We start from the raw sequence: 16,347 nt of genomic DNA, 5'->3' as shown, positions 1-16,347 counted from the left end.
TGCAAAAGGAACTTCAGTATAATTATCTGCCTTTCCAAAAACAGACACAAACCCCAGAAATTTCTGGGAGAAACCATTGGAGATTTGTCGTAAAAGCCATTCAGTGAAATTAGTAGAGAAGCTAAAGCTTCTGGCTTTACTTCTAGAGGTAACTGAAAGATTTCTGTTTTTCTGTCTGCCCACCTTTCCCGGATACCTCATTTTCCAATTAACTTGGGGAAGTTGTCCAAGAGGCTCTGTGTACAAGACTTTGCATATGGGAGCAGTAGCTATGCTTGAATTGCTGGGAGCAGTGACTTTTGGTAGTTGCCATTGGCATTGGCTTACAAAATCTTCAGTTCATGCTATTTCTTCAGAGCTATGCTGCCTGCGCAATTGAGTAAAATAAACATATTAAGCTACTCTGAATGTACTCAGTATGTTAGGAAAATGGATTTTTTTTTCTAGAAACCACTGTAAGGATTCATGCTATTAAATTCCAAAAAGATATTGGAAATTCTAAGAAATTGCTCTCTAAAATGGGTCAAAAACTTACAAACAATCTGTAAAAGAATTACCACAGGCATAAGAACAGCACTAAAAATGGTAAGAGAAATCCAAACTGACCCAAACATTTACTGAAACATAAAAAGTAAAATGAAGGCAGAGTCATGGGACTAAAAATAAAATTTTAAAAGTAAGAGAGTTTCTTTTTACTTTTAAGAAAGGGAAGGGTGGAGATACTAGTCTTTATGTAATATACTATACTCTTTTTTTGTACCCTTCCCCTCTGAGACACATAAAAACTATAAATAGGTCCTTGAAGAGTTAGTAGAAAGGAAAATGTTTCTGTTACTATTGAATAGAAGGTAAGAATTATAAATGTAGATGTTTGCAAGTCTTCCTTATATCTATTCTTGTGAATCCAAGAATATTACGTGCAGTTGGAGATGCCATAACTGAAACCAGATAGAGGAGAGTATGATTGAAAGGAAAGAAATAGAGGATTAAAGAATTAGCCATCTTAAAAATGCTTACAGAAACTAGTATCCAAAAGTAAAAATCTATGGTTGTGTTTGGGTTGTAACATTAGACATGATTTTACTTTATTTTCTCTTTGTTCCAAATGCTCCTTAAAGGGCTTACATTGTTTTTAGACTTTTCTTTTAAGTTAAGGGTTAAAGAAGTCAGAGGAAAAAAAGAAAGATCAACTTCAAAAGAGCAACAATAAAACTGACAGCTTAAAAGAAACAATAGAAATTGAAAGACAATGTAATGGTATTGTCCAACTGCTGGAAAAGAAAACAAAAGAGCAATCTAGAATTTGATATCCAGAAAAGATATCTTTCAAAAATGAAAGTGAACACACCCACACAAAAATGTCCAATTGATTTTTGACAAAGGTGCAAAAGCAATTCAATGGAGAAAGATACCCTTTTCAAAAAATGGTGCTGGAACAATCGGACATGCAGAGACAAAAAAATGAACCTCAACCTAAACCTTACACCTTATACAAAATGGATAACAGACAAATGTAAAACATAAAATTATAAAACATTTAGAGAAAACCATAGCAGTAAATCTTTGGGATCTACAACGAGTCAAAGAATTCTTAGACTTGACACCCAAATCACCATACTATAAGAGAAAAATTGATTAATTGGGCCTCATCAAAGTTCTGTGAATTGCATGAAAAGATGAGCTACATACTGGGAGAAAATATTTGCAAATCACATAGCTGACAAAGGACCTGTACCTAGAATATAAAAAGAACTCTCAAAATTCAACAGTAAAAACACAAACAATCCAATTAGAAAATGGGCAAAAGACATGAACAGACATTTCACTGGAGAGAATATACACATGATAAATAGACACATGAAAAGATATTCAACATCATTACCTGTATTAGTTTGCTGGGGCTGCCATAAGAAAATACCACAAACTGGCTTAAACAACAAAAATTTATTTTCTCATAGGTCTGGAGGCTGGAGGTCCAAGATCAAGGTGTTGGTAGTGTTGGTTTCTTTTGAGGCCTCTCTCCTTGGCTTGCTGATATCTGTTCTCTTGCAGCCTCTTTACTTGGGCGTCCCATAGAGATGTGCATGTCTCTTTCTCTTCCTATAAAGACGCCAGTCCTATTGGATTAGGTTCTCACCCTAACAGCCTCATTTTAACTTAATCACCGCTTCAAAGACCTTATCTCCAAATACAGTTGCAGTCTGAGGTGCTAGGGGCTGGGACTTTAACATATGAATTTTGGGAGGACACAATTCAGGCCATAAAATTAACCATCATGGAAATGCAAATTAAAACCACAATGAGATACCACTACATGCCTATCAGATTGGCTAAAAAAAATAGTGACAACACCTAATGCTAGAGAGGATACTGAGAAGCTGGATCACTTATACATTGTTGGTGGGAATGTAAAGTGGTACAGGCGCCCTGGGGAAAAAATATGGCAGTTTTTCACAAAATTAAACATGCATAAGCCATACAACCCAGCAACTGCACTCTTGGTCATTTATCCCAGATGAATGAAAACTCATGTTCACACCAAAACTTGTACACCAATTTTCACAGTAGTTTTATTCATAATATCCCAAAACTGGAAACAGTCCAGATATACTTCAATAAGTGAATGGTTAAACAAACTGGGCACATCCATACCATGGAATACTACTCAGCAATAAAAAGGAACTAACTATTGATATAAATGACAACCTGAGTGAATCTCCAGGGAATTGTGAGGAATGAAAAAAGCCAATCCCCGGAGGCCACATAGTGTATGATTCCATTTATATAATATTTGAAAGGATAAACTTTTAGGAAAGGAGAATATATTAGTGGTTTCCAGGAGCTGGGATGGGTGGGAGGGAGATGGATGTGGCTGTAAGAGGTAGCACCAGACTGCCTTGTGATATAGAACTGCTCTGTATCTTGGATGTGGTGGTGGTCAGATGAATCTAACAAGTGATAAAACTTCATAGAATGAAACACACACACATATGAATACAATTAAAACTGGAGAAATCTCATTAAGGTCAGTGTATTGAATCAACGTCAATTTCTTGGTTGTAATATTGTACTATATTTATGCAAGATGTTACCATTGGGGGAAACCGGGTAAAAGCTATATGGGATCTTTCTATATTATTTCTTATAACCGTGTGTAAATTTAATTCACGATAAAAAATTTAGAAAAATGCCGGGAGCCGTCAGCCTACAAGTTAAGCCTCTGCCTTGTGACATGGTCCGGGAGAGAGATGAGGGGACGCACGGCGACCCTCAAGGGAATCTACCAGGCTGCCCCTGCAACAAGTCTCCCTGGTACTTTTGACTTTCCTGCTTCTGCTTACTCTGTTCTGCACCTGGGGTTATTTCAGGGGAAGTCAGCCCGGCCCTGGGAATGAGAATGATACAATACAATATTCTAGGGAAAGTTCTGGGGAAAAACATCTTCTAAGGAAAGAACATTCTGACCCGTCCTTTGGCCGGGTAAAGTGGTGGGAGTGGAGAGGGAACAAAGAAATCTGTGGCCCCCACAGATCTCTCTGGGAGGACGGTGGTTGCCACGGCCCATTGAGTCAGGAGGCCGCTGGGGGTAGCCTCCTTGAAGTAAAGAATTACAGAAGCTTGACTCCCCCCGGGCCTACACACAATCAACTGCTCTTAGGACTATTGTCTACCTTGCAGTCAATTGCTCTTAGGACTATTGTCTACCTTACAAAAACCCGCTTACGCGAGCCAAAAATATGTACTGGGACTGTTTCATGAAATCATCCTTGCATATCCTGAGCCCTATATAAATCATACATACACAAAATAAAGTTAGACTTGGACACCAAACTCCTTGGCTCACTGCCTCCTCCTTCGCTGATGCCGTCCATCCCTCAGGAGACCCTGTTTGGCTGGGGCTGGACCCCGGCAGAAAAGGACAGTAAACTAAAGATATTTTCAGATAAACATAAACTGAGAAAATCTGTCACCAGTAGACTCACACTAAAAGAAATATTAAATACAAATGATCCAAGATGGCAGCTTAGAGTTGCATGAAGTAATGAAGAACAAAAAAATAGTAAATCTGTTGGCAAATCTAAGTAAATATTGACGGTATAAATTAACAATAATAATGTCATGTAAGGTCAACAATAAACAGAGAATTAAATTACACAGCAACAATAACAAATAAGTCATGAGGAGAATAAATAAGGTTAAAGAGTTCGTGCAAGAAGCATGAACTAGAGATAACAAGGATTATTTCATGATAATAGATTCAATCCTCCAGGGAGAGAGAAGATTTTTAAATTTTAATGTAAACAATACCTAGACTCAACATTTCTTTTATTTATTTATTTATTTATTTAATTTGGTTTTTTTGGTGAGGAATATTTGCCCTGAGCTAACATCCATTGCCAACCCTCCTCTTTTTTTGCTTGAGGAAGATTAGCCCTGAGCTAACATCTGTGCCAATCTTCCTCTATTTTGTATGTGGGATGCTGCCACAGCATGGCTTGTGACTGGAGTAGGTCTGCACCAGGGATCTGAACCTGCAACCCAGGGCCACTGAAGCAGAGTGGGCAGAACTTCAACCACTTGGCCATGGGGCCAGCATCCAGACTCAAAATTTTTAAAGAAAAACTGGACAGAAATAAAAGTCGATACATTCATCATCACAGGACAATTCTATCTTACCTCTTTCTGTAAATGACAGAAGAAGCAGACAAAAATTGGTAAAGCTACAGAATTGTGCTTGTCCAATACAGTAGTTACTGGCCACATAGCATGATTGAGTACTTGAAATGTGGCTAGTCCAGGGTGAGATTTTCTGTAAGTATGAAACACACACTGGATTTTGAAGACAGTATAAGGTAAAGAACAAGCAGTGAGAAGTGGAGATGGGTGAACTGGAGTGAGGATCAACGTGAATGGACCCGGAAGGCATTATGCTAAGTGAAATAAGTCAGACAGAGAAAGACAAATACTGTATGATCTCACTTATATATGGATCCTAAAAAACCCCCACCAAATTAATAGAAAAAATAGATCAGATTCGTGGTTATCAGAAGCAGGAGGTGGAGGGAGTGGGGATTGGAGGAAGGTGGTCAACGGGTACGAACTTCCAGTTATAAGATAAATAAGCCATGAAGATGTAATGTACAGCATGATGACTATAGCTAACACTGCTGTATGATACATAGGAAAGTTAAGGTAGTACATCCTAAGAGTTTTCATCACAAGGAGAATTTTTTCTTCTCCTTTATTCTATCTATGTGAGAGGATGAATGTTAACTAAACCTATTGTGGTAATCATTTCACAATATATGTAAATCAAACCATTATGCTGTACACCTTAAACTTATACAGTGATGTATGTCAATTATTTCTCAATAAAACTGGAAAAGAGTTTTAAAAAATCAGGGAAGGATTCTAACAGACTCTTCACAAAAGAAGATGTAAGAATGGCCCACGAGCATGAAACGATGCTGAATTTCATCAGTCACCAGTGAAATGCACATTCATACTACAATATGAAATACTACTAGAAGGATCAAAATTAAAAAAGCCAAAATTTAAGAATGCCAAGTGCTGGCTAGAACGTGGAACAGTTGGAACTCTCATATATGCTGGTAGGAATGCAAAATGATACGGCTACTCCAGGAAACCGTTTGGAAGTTCCTTATGAGGTTAAAAATGTATTTATATGTCCCATCAATTCCATTTTGGGGTATTTATTTTAGAGAAATGAAAGTATGTTCACAATAGACTTCTATGCAAATGCTCCCAGCAACATTATTTATAATAGCCCCAAACTGGATGCAACTCAAATGACAATGAACAGGTAAAAGGATATACAAATTGTGGTATATTCGTACTAATGCAATACTAAAAAGAATACACTTCTGATATGGACAACAACATGGATGAATCTTACAGACATTATGCTGAGCAAGAAATGGCAGACATAAAAGAGAACTTGTATGACTCAATTTCTATGAAATTCTAATAAAGACAAATTTAATATATGGCAGAAACAGATCAAAGGTTGCCTGGGTCTGGGGGTAAGGGAGGTTGCCCTGGTTGGGGAACAAGGGAACTTTTAGGGTGTTAGAAACGTTCTATACCTTGATTGTCGTGTGGTTGGTTACACAGGTGTGTGAATTTGTCAAACTCATCCAAATGTATGCTTTAAATGAGGACATTAATTTGTATGTAAATTATACCTCAATAGAGTTTATTTTAAAAAATAATCAGGGAAATGCAAATTAAAACAGCAACGAGATACCATTGTGCACCTACCAGAAGGGCTAAGATGAAAAGGCAGACCATTCCAAGTGCTGATGAGGATACTGAGCTGCCTAGAACTTTTATGTATGATGGACTGGAGTGTCAATTGGCATGGCCACTTGAAACACTGTTAGGCACCTATCAAAGCTGAACATATACATAGCCTATCGACCTGGTAATTCCATTCCTAGATATGTAAATATATTCCCAAGAGATACATAAATATGGGCACTGAAAGACTAATACAAATAATGTGTGTTTGAAACCACATTATTTATACTACTCCCAAACTGGAACTAACCCAAATGTCCATCAATGGTAGAATGGATTAAAAACAATTGTGATATATCCATATAATGGAATACCACACCACAATAAAAGGTTATGAGCTACTGATATGCTATATGAATGAATCCCACAAACATAATGTTCAGTGAAAGAAGCCAAACACAAAAGAATACATATTGTATGACTCCATTTATATAAATTTTAAAATAGGCACAACTAGTCTGTGGTCTTAGAAGTCAGAATTGTGGTTTTCTCTGGGGAGGAGGGAAAGAGATAATGATTTGGAGATGGCAGGAGAGAGGCTCCTGGGGTGCTGGCAATATTCTCTATTGTGCCCTGAGTGGTGACTGCATCAGTGCGTTCACTTGGTGATAATCCATCTAAATGTATACGTATGTTAAGCTTTAATAAAATAATTTATTTTAAAAATTCAAAACATACACAAAGTGAACAGGAAATAAGGATGTTTCTCCAACCCCACTTCTCCATCTATCGAGCTGCCTTCCTCAGAGGAAATCACTGAAACATGCACCTTATGTATCTTTCTAGATACAGCTTATGAAGTATACACAGTCTTTTTTTTCTCTTGAAAAATTTTATTTTTAAATGATCATATTGTAAAATTGATTTTTTCATTTGGTGTACAGTTCTATGAGTTTTTAAAAATTATTTTATTGAGATCATATTGGTTTACAACATTGTGTAATTTCAGGTGTACATTATTATTTATCAGTTTCTGTAGAGACTGCATCGTTCTCACCACCAATTGTCGAGTGTTTGTCCTTCACCATACATATGTGCCCCTTTACCCCTTTCACCCTTCCTCCGCCCCCTTCTCCTCTGGTAACCACTAATCTGTTCTCCTCATCTATGTGTTTTTTTATCTTCCACATATGAGTGAAGTCATACAATATTTGTCTTTCTCTGTCTAACTTATTTTGCTTAGCATTATACCCTCAAGGTCCATCCACGTTGTTGCAAATAGCACCATTGTGTCTTTTTCATGGCTGTGTAGTATTCCACTGTGTGTGTGTGTGTGTGTGTACACCACATCGTCTTTATCTATTTATCTGTTGATGGTTCAGAACTTGGGTTGCTTCCACATCTTGGCTATTGTGAATAATGCTGTGATGAACATAGGGGTGCATAAATCTTTTTGAATTATTGATTTCTAACACATATATAGATTTATGTAACCACCACTACAATCAGGATACAGAACACTTCCATCAACCACCAAAAATTCCCTTGATAATCACATCTTCCCCTGCCATTAACCCCTGGCAGTCACTGATATATTCCCCATCAATATAGCTTTGCCTTTTCAAGAATATTTGATTTGTTTTTATTACTTAAAAAATCTAACAAATTTGAAGAAAAAGAAGATGTTGACCGATACTGTGTTTTTGTCTACTTGAGTCAGAACAAGATTTTACACTGAAAGTAGAACTTGGAAGTACATAACCTCTGGGCCAGAAGAACTAGTTCTCATTGAAATATATGCCAAGAGAAGTTGTGATAGCCCTTTCCCCAAAGAAGCTTTTCAAAAGGGGTTATTTCTATTGAAAATAGTTAAACTAATGATGAAAAAGTTTGGAGAAGATTGAAGAGAGAAGGAATAAAAAAATTCGTGGATTCCAATTTCAGTCCTACTACATTTTTCCACTCTTCTTCGTTTCTTTATAAATTGGTGATCAGACAAAAGCCAGTATTTAGAATTCAACCACTTTCCTATTGTTGATTCAGGTCTTGGCTTTAGGAGAGGAACAGTTACCGTGGGCATCTGAAAATTACTAGTCAAACAGGAAGAAGAGAGCCACAGCTAACTCCAATTTTCCATTTTAATCATATGAGGAGATGCCTCCAGGGGTGGTAAGCAAGGAGCTGAGCAAGTCTCACTAGTTAAAGGGAGATGCTTAGGGAACAGGTAGCAACTCTGAATAGGTTCCGGAAATAACAGGACATGGAAAAAGCCAGTTCCCTGTGCTGGGGATGAGCAAAATATTTCTCATGTTTTGTATAAAGAGACTGGTCCCTGCCTCCTTCTTTTTCTTACTCATTTTGAAGCCATGAGAAAATAAGCTACACTTCATACAATATGACATGAATAAATTAAGTGAATTAGACATAAAATTTGAAATACATGCATATTGTGAAATGAGAAAAATATTTATTGGAATTTCAGGGGAACCTGGGAAAAATGTACACAGGACCGGTGGGCTTCACCATACAAGAGACATAGCCCAGAGCAGAGGGAGTGCTTAATGCTTCTCAAAGGGCTTCATATGGCAGGGAGAGTCATAGATGGAGAGTGTGGACTTGTGGAAGGACGTGAACTTCAGGAATCAGTTTCAAGAGAAAGTGAGGAAGAATGGGGACCAGTGAGATGACAGACGGCTATGTGCTCCTCGATATGGCCTTTCTCCCCATACTTCACAAATCTTGAAGAAAAATACAAAAATCCTCCTATGCTTAGTGTGTTTTCGGTTTATTTTAGAAGATGGTGAGAGGAGTGGGGTTTTGGCCAGGTTCTGATTAGAGGCCTCAGAAAGCCTGTGTGCATTTAGAAGCAGAAAATGATTCAGAGAAACACAAGAAAATACAGGCAGAACTACAGAAAGAACTCTGAGCTCTCAGTTCTGTTCCATTGATCTGTGTCTTTTTTTCTGCCAATACCATAGTGTTTTGATTATCCTTGTAGTATAGTTTGAAGTCAGAGAGTGTGATACCTCCAGCTTTGTCCTTTTTTCTCAGGATTGCTTTGGCAAGTCGAGGCTTTTTGTTGTTCCATATAAATTTTAGGATTCTTTGTTCTATTTGAAGGGATAAAGAAGAGGTGGTATATCTATACACTGGAATACTACTCAGCCATAAAAAGATGAAATCTTGCCATTTGCGACAACATGGATGGACCTTGAGGTATTATGCTAAGCGAAATAAGTCAGACAGAGAAAGACAAATACTGTATGATTTCACTCATATCTGGGCGATTAAAAACAACAACAAAACAACAAACAGATACAGAGAACAGATTGGTAGTTACCGGAGGGGAAGGGGGTGGGGGGAGGGTGAAAGGGGGAAAGGGGCATGTGTTTATGGTGACGGATGGAAACTAGACTTTTGGTGAACATGATGCAGTCTATACAGAAGTTGGAATATAATGATGCACCCCTGAAATTTGTATAATGTTATAAACCAATGTGACCTCAAAAAAAAAAAAAAAGAAGTCTGAGCTTCCTGTGATCCTGGAATTGGGGTTCAAGCCAAATATACTAAATCTTTGATGAGGTCTAAGGTAGACATGGTGGTTTGGTGTTCAACTCATGTTAGTGTGTCATCCTGTACTGCAGATGATGGAAAGTACACACACACACATTTCCCAGACTTCCCTGCAGCTGAGGTTCTGAATGTGATTTAGGTTCAGCTAGTCAGATGCACATGCATGAGACTTAGAAGGTGGGATATGGCTCTTGCTTCATTTCTTCTGCCTCTCCTGACAAGCACAGTGGTGGAGATGTTGTTATTCTTCAGGAGGGTTAGTAGCGGTCCCAGAGTCCAGTCATTAACCTCACGGGAGTTATGGCATATACCTTCAAGAGGTAGTGCATGCCACACCCATTTTGCTGGTGCCGATTGTACTGGATGTGGCATGTTTCTGGAGCTGGTAGCAGTAGTATTGGCTTCCTGACTGTGGCAATAATATCACGATTCTGGAGCCAGAGATGTACTGTACTGACTGTATGGAGAGACAGCAGCACTCCTTGATGGCTTGGTTTTGTGATGTGGCTTTGAGAGTCATTCATGAAGGCTCAGCTTAGTGTGTTTCTTCAGCCCGCCTTAATGATTCTATAAGCCATAACTTGCTTCTTCCTTAAACAGCTAGAGTGGCTTCTGTTCTCTGAAACTGAATCCTGACCAACAAATGATGTAGTACCAGGAATGCTTGCAGGCAATAGTTTTTCAAGAAAATGGGAAACTGGGATTGATTATATAGCTTGATTGGATTTGAAAGCAGTGATAATTCTGTTAGTATCAGAAGACGGGATGTTGGTAGTACATGGCACATAATAGAAAACCAATCAAATGATCACCAGTAGGCATCTGCAATGAAGCAAGTCTTGATGGACTAGGTAGCTGCTCCTACAGATTATTTTGACACTAAGGACGAACCCACGAACTGTTAAATAGGATATCTTCCTCTAACTGTGCTCCAGAGGTTTAAGAAATAAAATGGCAATCTCAAGATTTAAATGCCCAGCTCAAGGAACAGAAGACAATGAGATTCTATTCTCTTATCTCTTGTTGACATAGAGCTGACAGCTGAAAATTAGTCACAAAGTCTGATCCTACGGATTGGTAAATTATAATACACATTGAACTCATAGCCTTGTCAGGTCACTTTTGTGAAAGTAAAGGCACTTGTTAGGTTATAATGAGACCCCTAGAATAGAAATGGGGATATTTGGGTGGATTCAGATGAGTCTAAGTACTTCACCAATGAGCCGCCTTTGCCAGTAGAAGCATCTCCTGTTTGATGAGGCTGTTTCTGCCTTGCTTAAACACCTGAAGTTACTTGCAAGGGAATGCCAATTTTCCTCCCCTACCACCCCTACCACCTCTCATTGCTTCCAGACCTGTAACCAGAGGTAGATCACAGTATGCTCCAAGGATACAAATCTCAGTCTGACCTGGAAGGAGGTAAGAATTGCAAAATTTTGCTAACTTATAACGGCAGAAATCTGGAAAATATGTGTGGGAATGTATTCTGAGGATACTATACCATGAAGGAAGGAATGTAATTTTAGATTGGGCCAAATATGTCAACACCTGAATACTTACCAGAAATTCTGTATTCAATCACTAGCTTGCCCAGTTGAAAGTGGTTCTATTTGCTTGGTTGACTGAAGCCAAGGCTGAAAACTAGCCCATATTAAATAAAGTTGATGTGCCAGATGTTCCTTGGTATGATGTGGGATAAATACTCCAAAGACTTTGGGAAATAGCAACACTTGAGTACATTTATGATATATTACCCACTCACCTACATCCTAACCATGTCCCCCAACGGGACCCAGAGAATGTTCTCTTCCCCAGGGCATTGAAAAAATACACTGATGAAAGGAGCCTTATTATTCTTGAGACCGGCTACAGTGGCAGTCTTCAGGAGGCCTGGGATAAAGGTGAGAGATGCTGCCACTGAAAGGAACTTGCTAATTTCAATGAGAAAAATGGGATCTTAGAATGGCAGAGACCAAGTGGCAGCACTGAATGACCAGATATGGGGTGAGCATGGTTAACATGGTAGAAGCATGGCCAGAGAATAATCTGAATGTTTTGACCTGCACAGAAGTGTGGCAGTGGCTAACTGTTCTTCAGGTCCCTTAGATGGAAGTAAATGAGCAGCGTACTAATTCTTACTTGATCTTCATAGCCCAGATATTTCTGTCTGGAGAACAGAGATCCTATTTGAGTCATTATGATGGAGATTCATCACCTCTCACCCACTTTGAAGACCTGAGTCAGTTCATGTACCCAAAGGCCCTCAAAGGGAAAGCCAGGTACCCTTAAGGAAGGACTCTGCAATACTATAAGCACGTGTTGTAAGTTTTCTAACTTTCCTTTTTCTTTCTAGCCAGAGGGACCTGTGGCCATTTACCAGGATAACCATGCACTGGGCAGCTGGAAATACTCATACTTTTCAGAGATTATTGGACACTGACTCTGAGCTCATAGTCTATCAGGGCTGAGGGCTGGTGGTTAGAATACAACAGTCATCCACTGGTCAGAGTCAGGGCTTATGGAGTCAAGAGACTGAACTTTATCCTGAATCTGTCTACAATGGGTCCGATGGATCTGCAAATACATCATATGGTTATTTCTTAGTTTCTGAATGCACATTTGAAATAGCCGTACTCAGCAACTGGCAGATCTACCACATTTGGTAGAAGTGGCCATTTTGGGGAAGCCCACATGGCAAGAAACTGTGGGCAGCCTGAGGAAGCTGAGGGCGGCTGCTGGGAACTGAGAGAAGCCTCTAGGAGCTGAGGGCGGCCTGCAGTTCACTACCAGCAGGAAGCTGGGGCCTCTAGACCTACAACCATAATGAAATGAATTCTGCCAACAGCTTGAGTGAGCTTGGAAGTGGATTCTTCCACAGTTGAGCCTCTACATGAGAACCAGCTTGGCCTGACACCTTGTTTGCAAGCTACTGAGATCCTAAGCAGAGAAGCCAACTAAGTTGAGCCCAGAGTCCTAAGCCACTGAAATGGTGAGATGATAAATTTATGTTGTGGTAATTTGTTCCATAGCAATGGAAAACAAACACAGCATTCAATGTCCATTCCACATTTCCCAGATTCCCTTGCAACTAGGATTCTGGATATATTATAGGCCAATCAGATGATACTCGTGAGACTTGAACGACAGAAGGGAGGTGGAGGCTATGTTTGTGGCATTTCTGCTGGTAAACGTGGTTGTGAAGATGTCTGGTTGTTCTATTGTAACTTAGTCACTAGCTTGTGGAGACTGAGAGGCTTGGCCTCCATTTTGCTGGTGGAAATCATAGCAGGTAGAGCATGGTTCAGGAGGTAGCAGCTGTAATGTTGGTTTTTTATCATGGCAGTGGGAAGTAGCAGTTTCCTAATCATAGAAGAACTAGCAATTTCCTTGGTGGCTTGGTTCTGTGGTGTAGCTTTGGAAGTTGTTCTTGAAAGCTCAATTTAGAGTCAGTCCTCTTGATAATTCTGTAAGCCACTTAATGTCTTGTAATAAATTTTTTCCTGCCTAAACCAATTAGAATGAATTCTGTTGTCTGCAACTGAACCTTAACCAATATAAGAGAGAAGTCCTTAAGTGAAAATTAAGTGTAAATAAAAATACATCAAAATAAATAATAGTAAATTAAGTAAACCATTTTTCATGTTTATTATAATATTTTTATAAAGACAAGTGAAGCCACCTTATAACACATTTAATTTAATCTATAATGCACTGGTTCAGTTTGAGACAACCACGTAAGATTTTTAATATTAAGAACAACCCATTTGTTTAACAAGTTAGTAACTATAAAACTATGTGCTCAGCTTGTTTTTCTTGCAGAATCAGAAAATAAACGTTTGTCTTTTTAACTTACATTTATAATCGTTTTGCAACTAAAAAATCTCTTTAAGTATTCAACTTTAATCTAAGCTAAAATACAATACTAAGTAATCTTTAATATTTTGACTTTAAAATCATATCAAATATTAATAACATATGCTCTTAAGAAAGTATCTTTTTTGAAAATACAACTGACAAAATATTCAACAAAGTATGTGCAATAGTGTCTTTGTAAGCTTAGAGCCTTTCTAGAGCTATTGTAGTATAATTTAACCATCACTGCATAATAGCAGAGGTGTGATAGTTTAACATATAAACGAGTAACTAAACTCTAAAATTTGGACACCTTTCAGCAAATCATTTCTGAGAAAAGGCAGAGATGCTTATTTACCAACTATCTCGTTAAGTGGTAATTTCCTTGAAAAGACAAGATTGACCAAATCATTTTAAAGACACTACTAGTGTTTGGCCAAGCCCAATTTATGAAACTTTCAAAGAGTTAACCTAAAACTTCTCGAGTTTTTCTGAAAATAACATATTCTATGGTGATGCAGCCCTCTGTGTTAGGCCTTGTTCACAGTGGATTCTTGCCAAAAGCTGATTACACCAATTTCCTTCCAGAAAGGGAGACTTCTTGGGTCACACTAAAGGATGTATACCCTTTCATTGTTTCACAGCTGAAAAGTCAAAGGGCTTAAAACCAAAGTCTTTTGTGAAGAAAGAAGCGCCAATGGATGATTTCTCCCCACGTTTCCCCAAGTCAATTGATTAATAAATTGCTGTTGTCAGAAACAGCACAGAAGATTGAACAGATGTGGTTGGTTGGTTTGTTTTTTCTTTAAAGTGCTAACAAAGCCCATTATTTCTAAATGGACTTTCACTGTAATGACTGAAATATAAGCAGCATAAAGTATATAGAAATTACATACCTCAATCGGATAGTCAAAACTTTTTAGACAGATGCCAGCAGTTCTATACATTACCTTAACAATCATTGCACACAAGTACACTTTATGAACTTGCCAGACTAATATAACAATTCAGCGTATCTAATCTAAAACACGACTGATGAAAATCCAAAATCTAAAGCTAGAACCAAAGCGGTCACGAGCTACTCTGAGTCAAATGCCCCAACAGCAGTGCTCAGAAGAATTTCAAGTAATTTCTCAGTCTAATGAGAGACAATACAGTTAACTGAACTATTTCTTAATCCTTCTGAAAAGGCTGGCTTTACCCAGCTTCAATCCAAGTCCAATATTGTTTTCCCTTATATCGGCCCAGAGTTTTGAGTTCCTAATTTGTTTTTATCAATATCAGAGTTAGAAGTGAGTCAGCAGCTTCTGAACTGCTCAAGTAGGGCGAATGCAGAAGCTACTAAAAAACCATTTATTATTAGAAGACTGAATGAGATCAACTTTAAAAATGAGGCCCCCATATGGTGATCTTCTAGATAATTAAGGCTATATAGATCTAAAAGCCTGGCTTTCTAATAGGACCGAGACAATTTGGAAAGTAAGGTCTATCGATTCATATCAGCATCACTAACACTCAAACATAACAACACATTTTCAAAATTATCATATGTAAATAGCAGCACAAACTAGTAATCTCCTTACTAAAAGTGACATGGTGGTGCCCTCTGGTGGTAACATTTAGCATACTCCCCTAATATTGCATATCTTGTGAAATATAAAAAGCACATCTGTATTGGAAAATATCAAAATTAGAGATTACCACAAAGGAATGAATCATTGTGCTTCCAAGTATCTTTTTTTTAGCCTTCAAACACATTGGTACCAAGATAAACCCCTGACCCTACTCCCAGGAACCAAGTGGAAGCTACAGGAATCTTGGCAGACTTATCTACGATAGGCAATTCCTGTTAAGATATTTACATCTTGGTTCTAGAACTCAACTGAGAGGTTTTTGCATTTTCTAGTTTGGCTTTTACATCTATGGGTTTCTCAAAAAACCTCACCAATGCCGGTTCATTCAACAAAGATGCAAGAATCTGTTCAAATGCAAATGACCACTGAGGTTCTTCCCTGAGAGAGGAGGGATCTTTCTCCAAGTGGCTCTCTATTTTCCCCTCACTGGATTCTCCGGAAGCACAGATTGCACCAGAGAATCCTCTGGCTGATGATGTAGGGCTATGTAGTTTCCTTCCAACTTCTTCCATCCTGAGCAAAAGGCTGGTTACAACAGCAATGGCTTGATATAATGACTCTTCTTCAGGGTCCCCATGAAATAAGTTATATAGGGTCTTTGAAAACTGAATAAATTGTGACTAGAAGACACAAGTTAGAAATATCACATTTGATATTAGATTTAGCAAATATAAAGAAAATTTAGAAGTGAATAGTATTCTATTTAGAATTTCTACCATATAACTTTCACCATAGCAGTTACAAGAACTTATGATTCATCTCAAAATAAATCTTGGTTCTAGAAAGATGGGTATGAACCATGGAAAAAACTTCCATTTAAGTCTTCTCACTTGTTGGCTAATAGCAGTACATTATATAGATATATTATTTTTATATACAATAATTCCTGGACAGTTTCCCTGCCAACATTCCTTCAATGTTAGGTGGTACTTTTAATTTAGGCAAAGTCCCATATTTCCTTACATGTAAATCATTCACTCACTAACCAATCTTAACGAAAGGATTGAGAATGAGTTTCCCTTGA

At 38.1% G+C, this 16,347-nt stretch overlaps 1 protein-coding gene across 2 annotated transcripts in view; it reads right to left on the bottom strand.

Moving 5' to 3' along the window:
* Positions 1-13,455: 13,455 nt before the first annotated feature.
* TBC1D8B (TBC1 domain family member 8B) overlaps positions 13,456-16,347 on the bottom strand; it is a 67,602-nt gene continuing 64,710 nt past the window's right edge. For both annotated transcript variants that reach the window (XM_014854654.3, XM_014854655.3), the window contains exon 21: positions 13,456-15,943. In XM_014854654.3, coding sequence (XP_014710140.3) covers positions 15,548-15,943 — 396 coding nt within the window. In that variant the 3' untranslated portion in view covers positions 13,456-15,547. The remainder of the gene's footprint in view (positions 15,944-16,347) is intronic.

Source organism: Equus asinus, chromosome X, assembly GCF_041296235.1.
Source record: "Equus asinus isolate D_3611 breed Donkey chromosome X, EquAss-T2T_v2, whole genome shotgun sequence".
NCBI classification, from domain to species: Eukaryota; Metazoa; Chordata; class Mammalia; order Perissodactyla; family Equidae; genus Equus; species Equus asinus.
The sequence above is the reverse complement of the archived record's forward strand: the minus strand, read 5'-3'. Positions and strand labels throughout refer to the sequence as shown.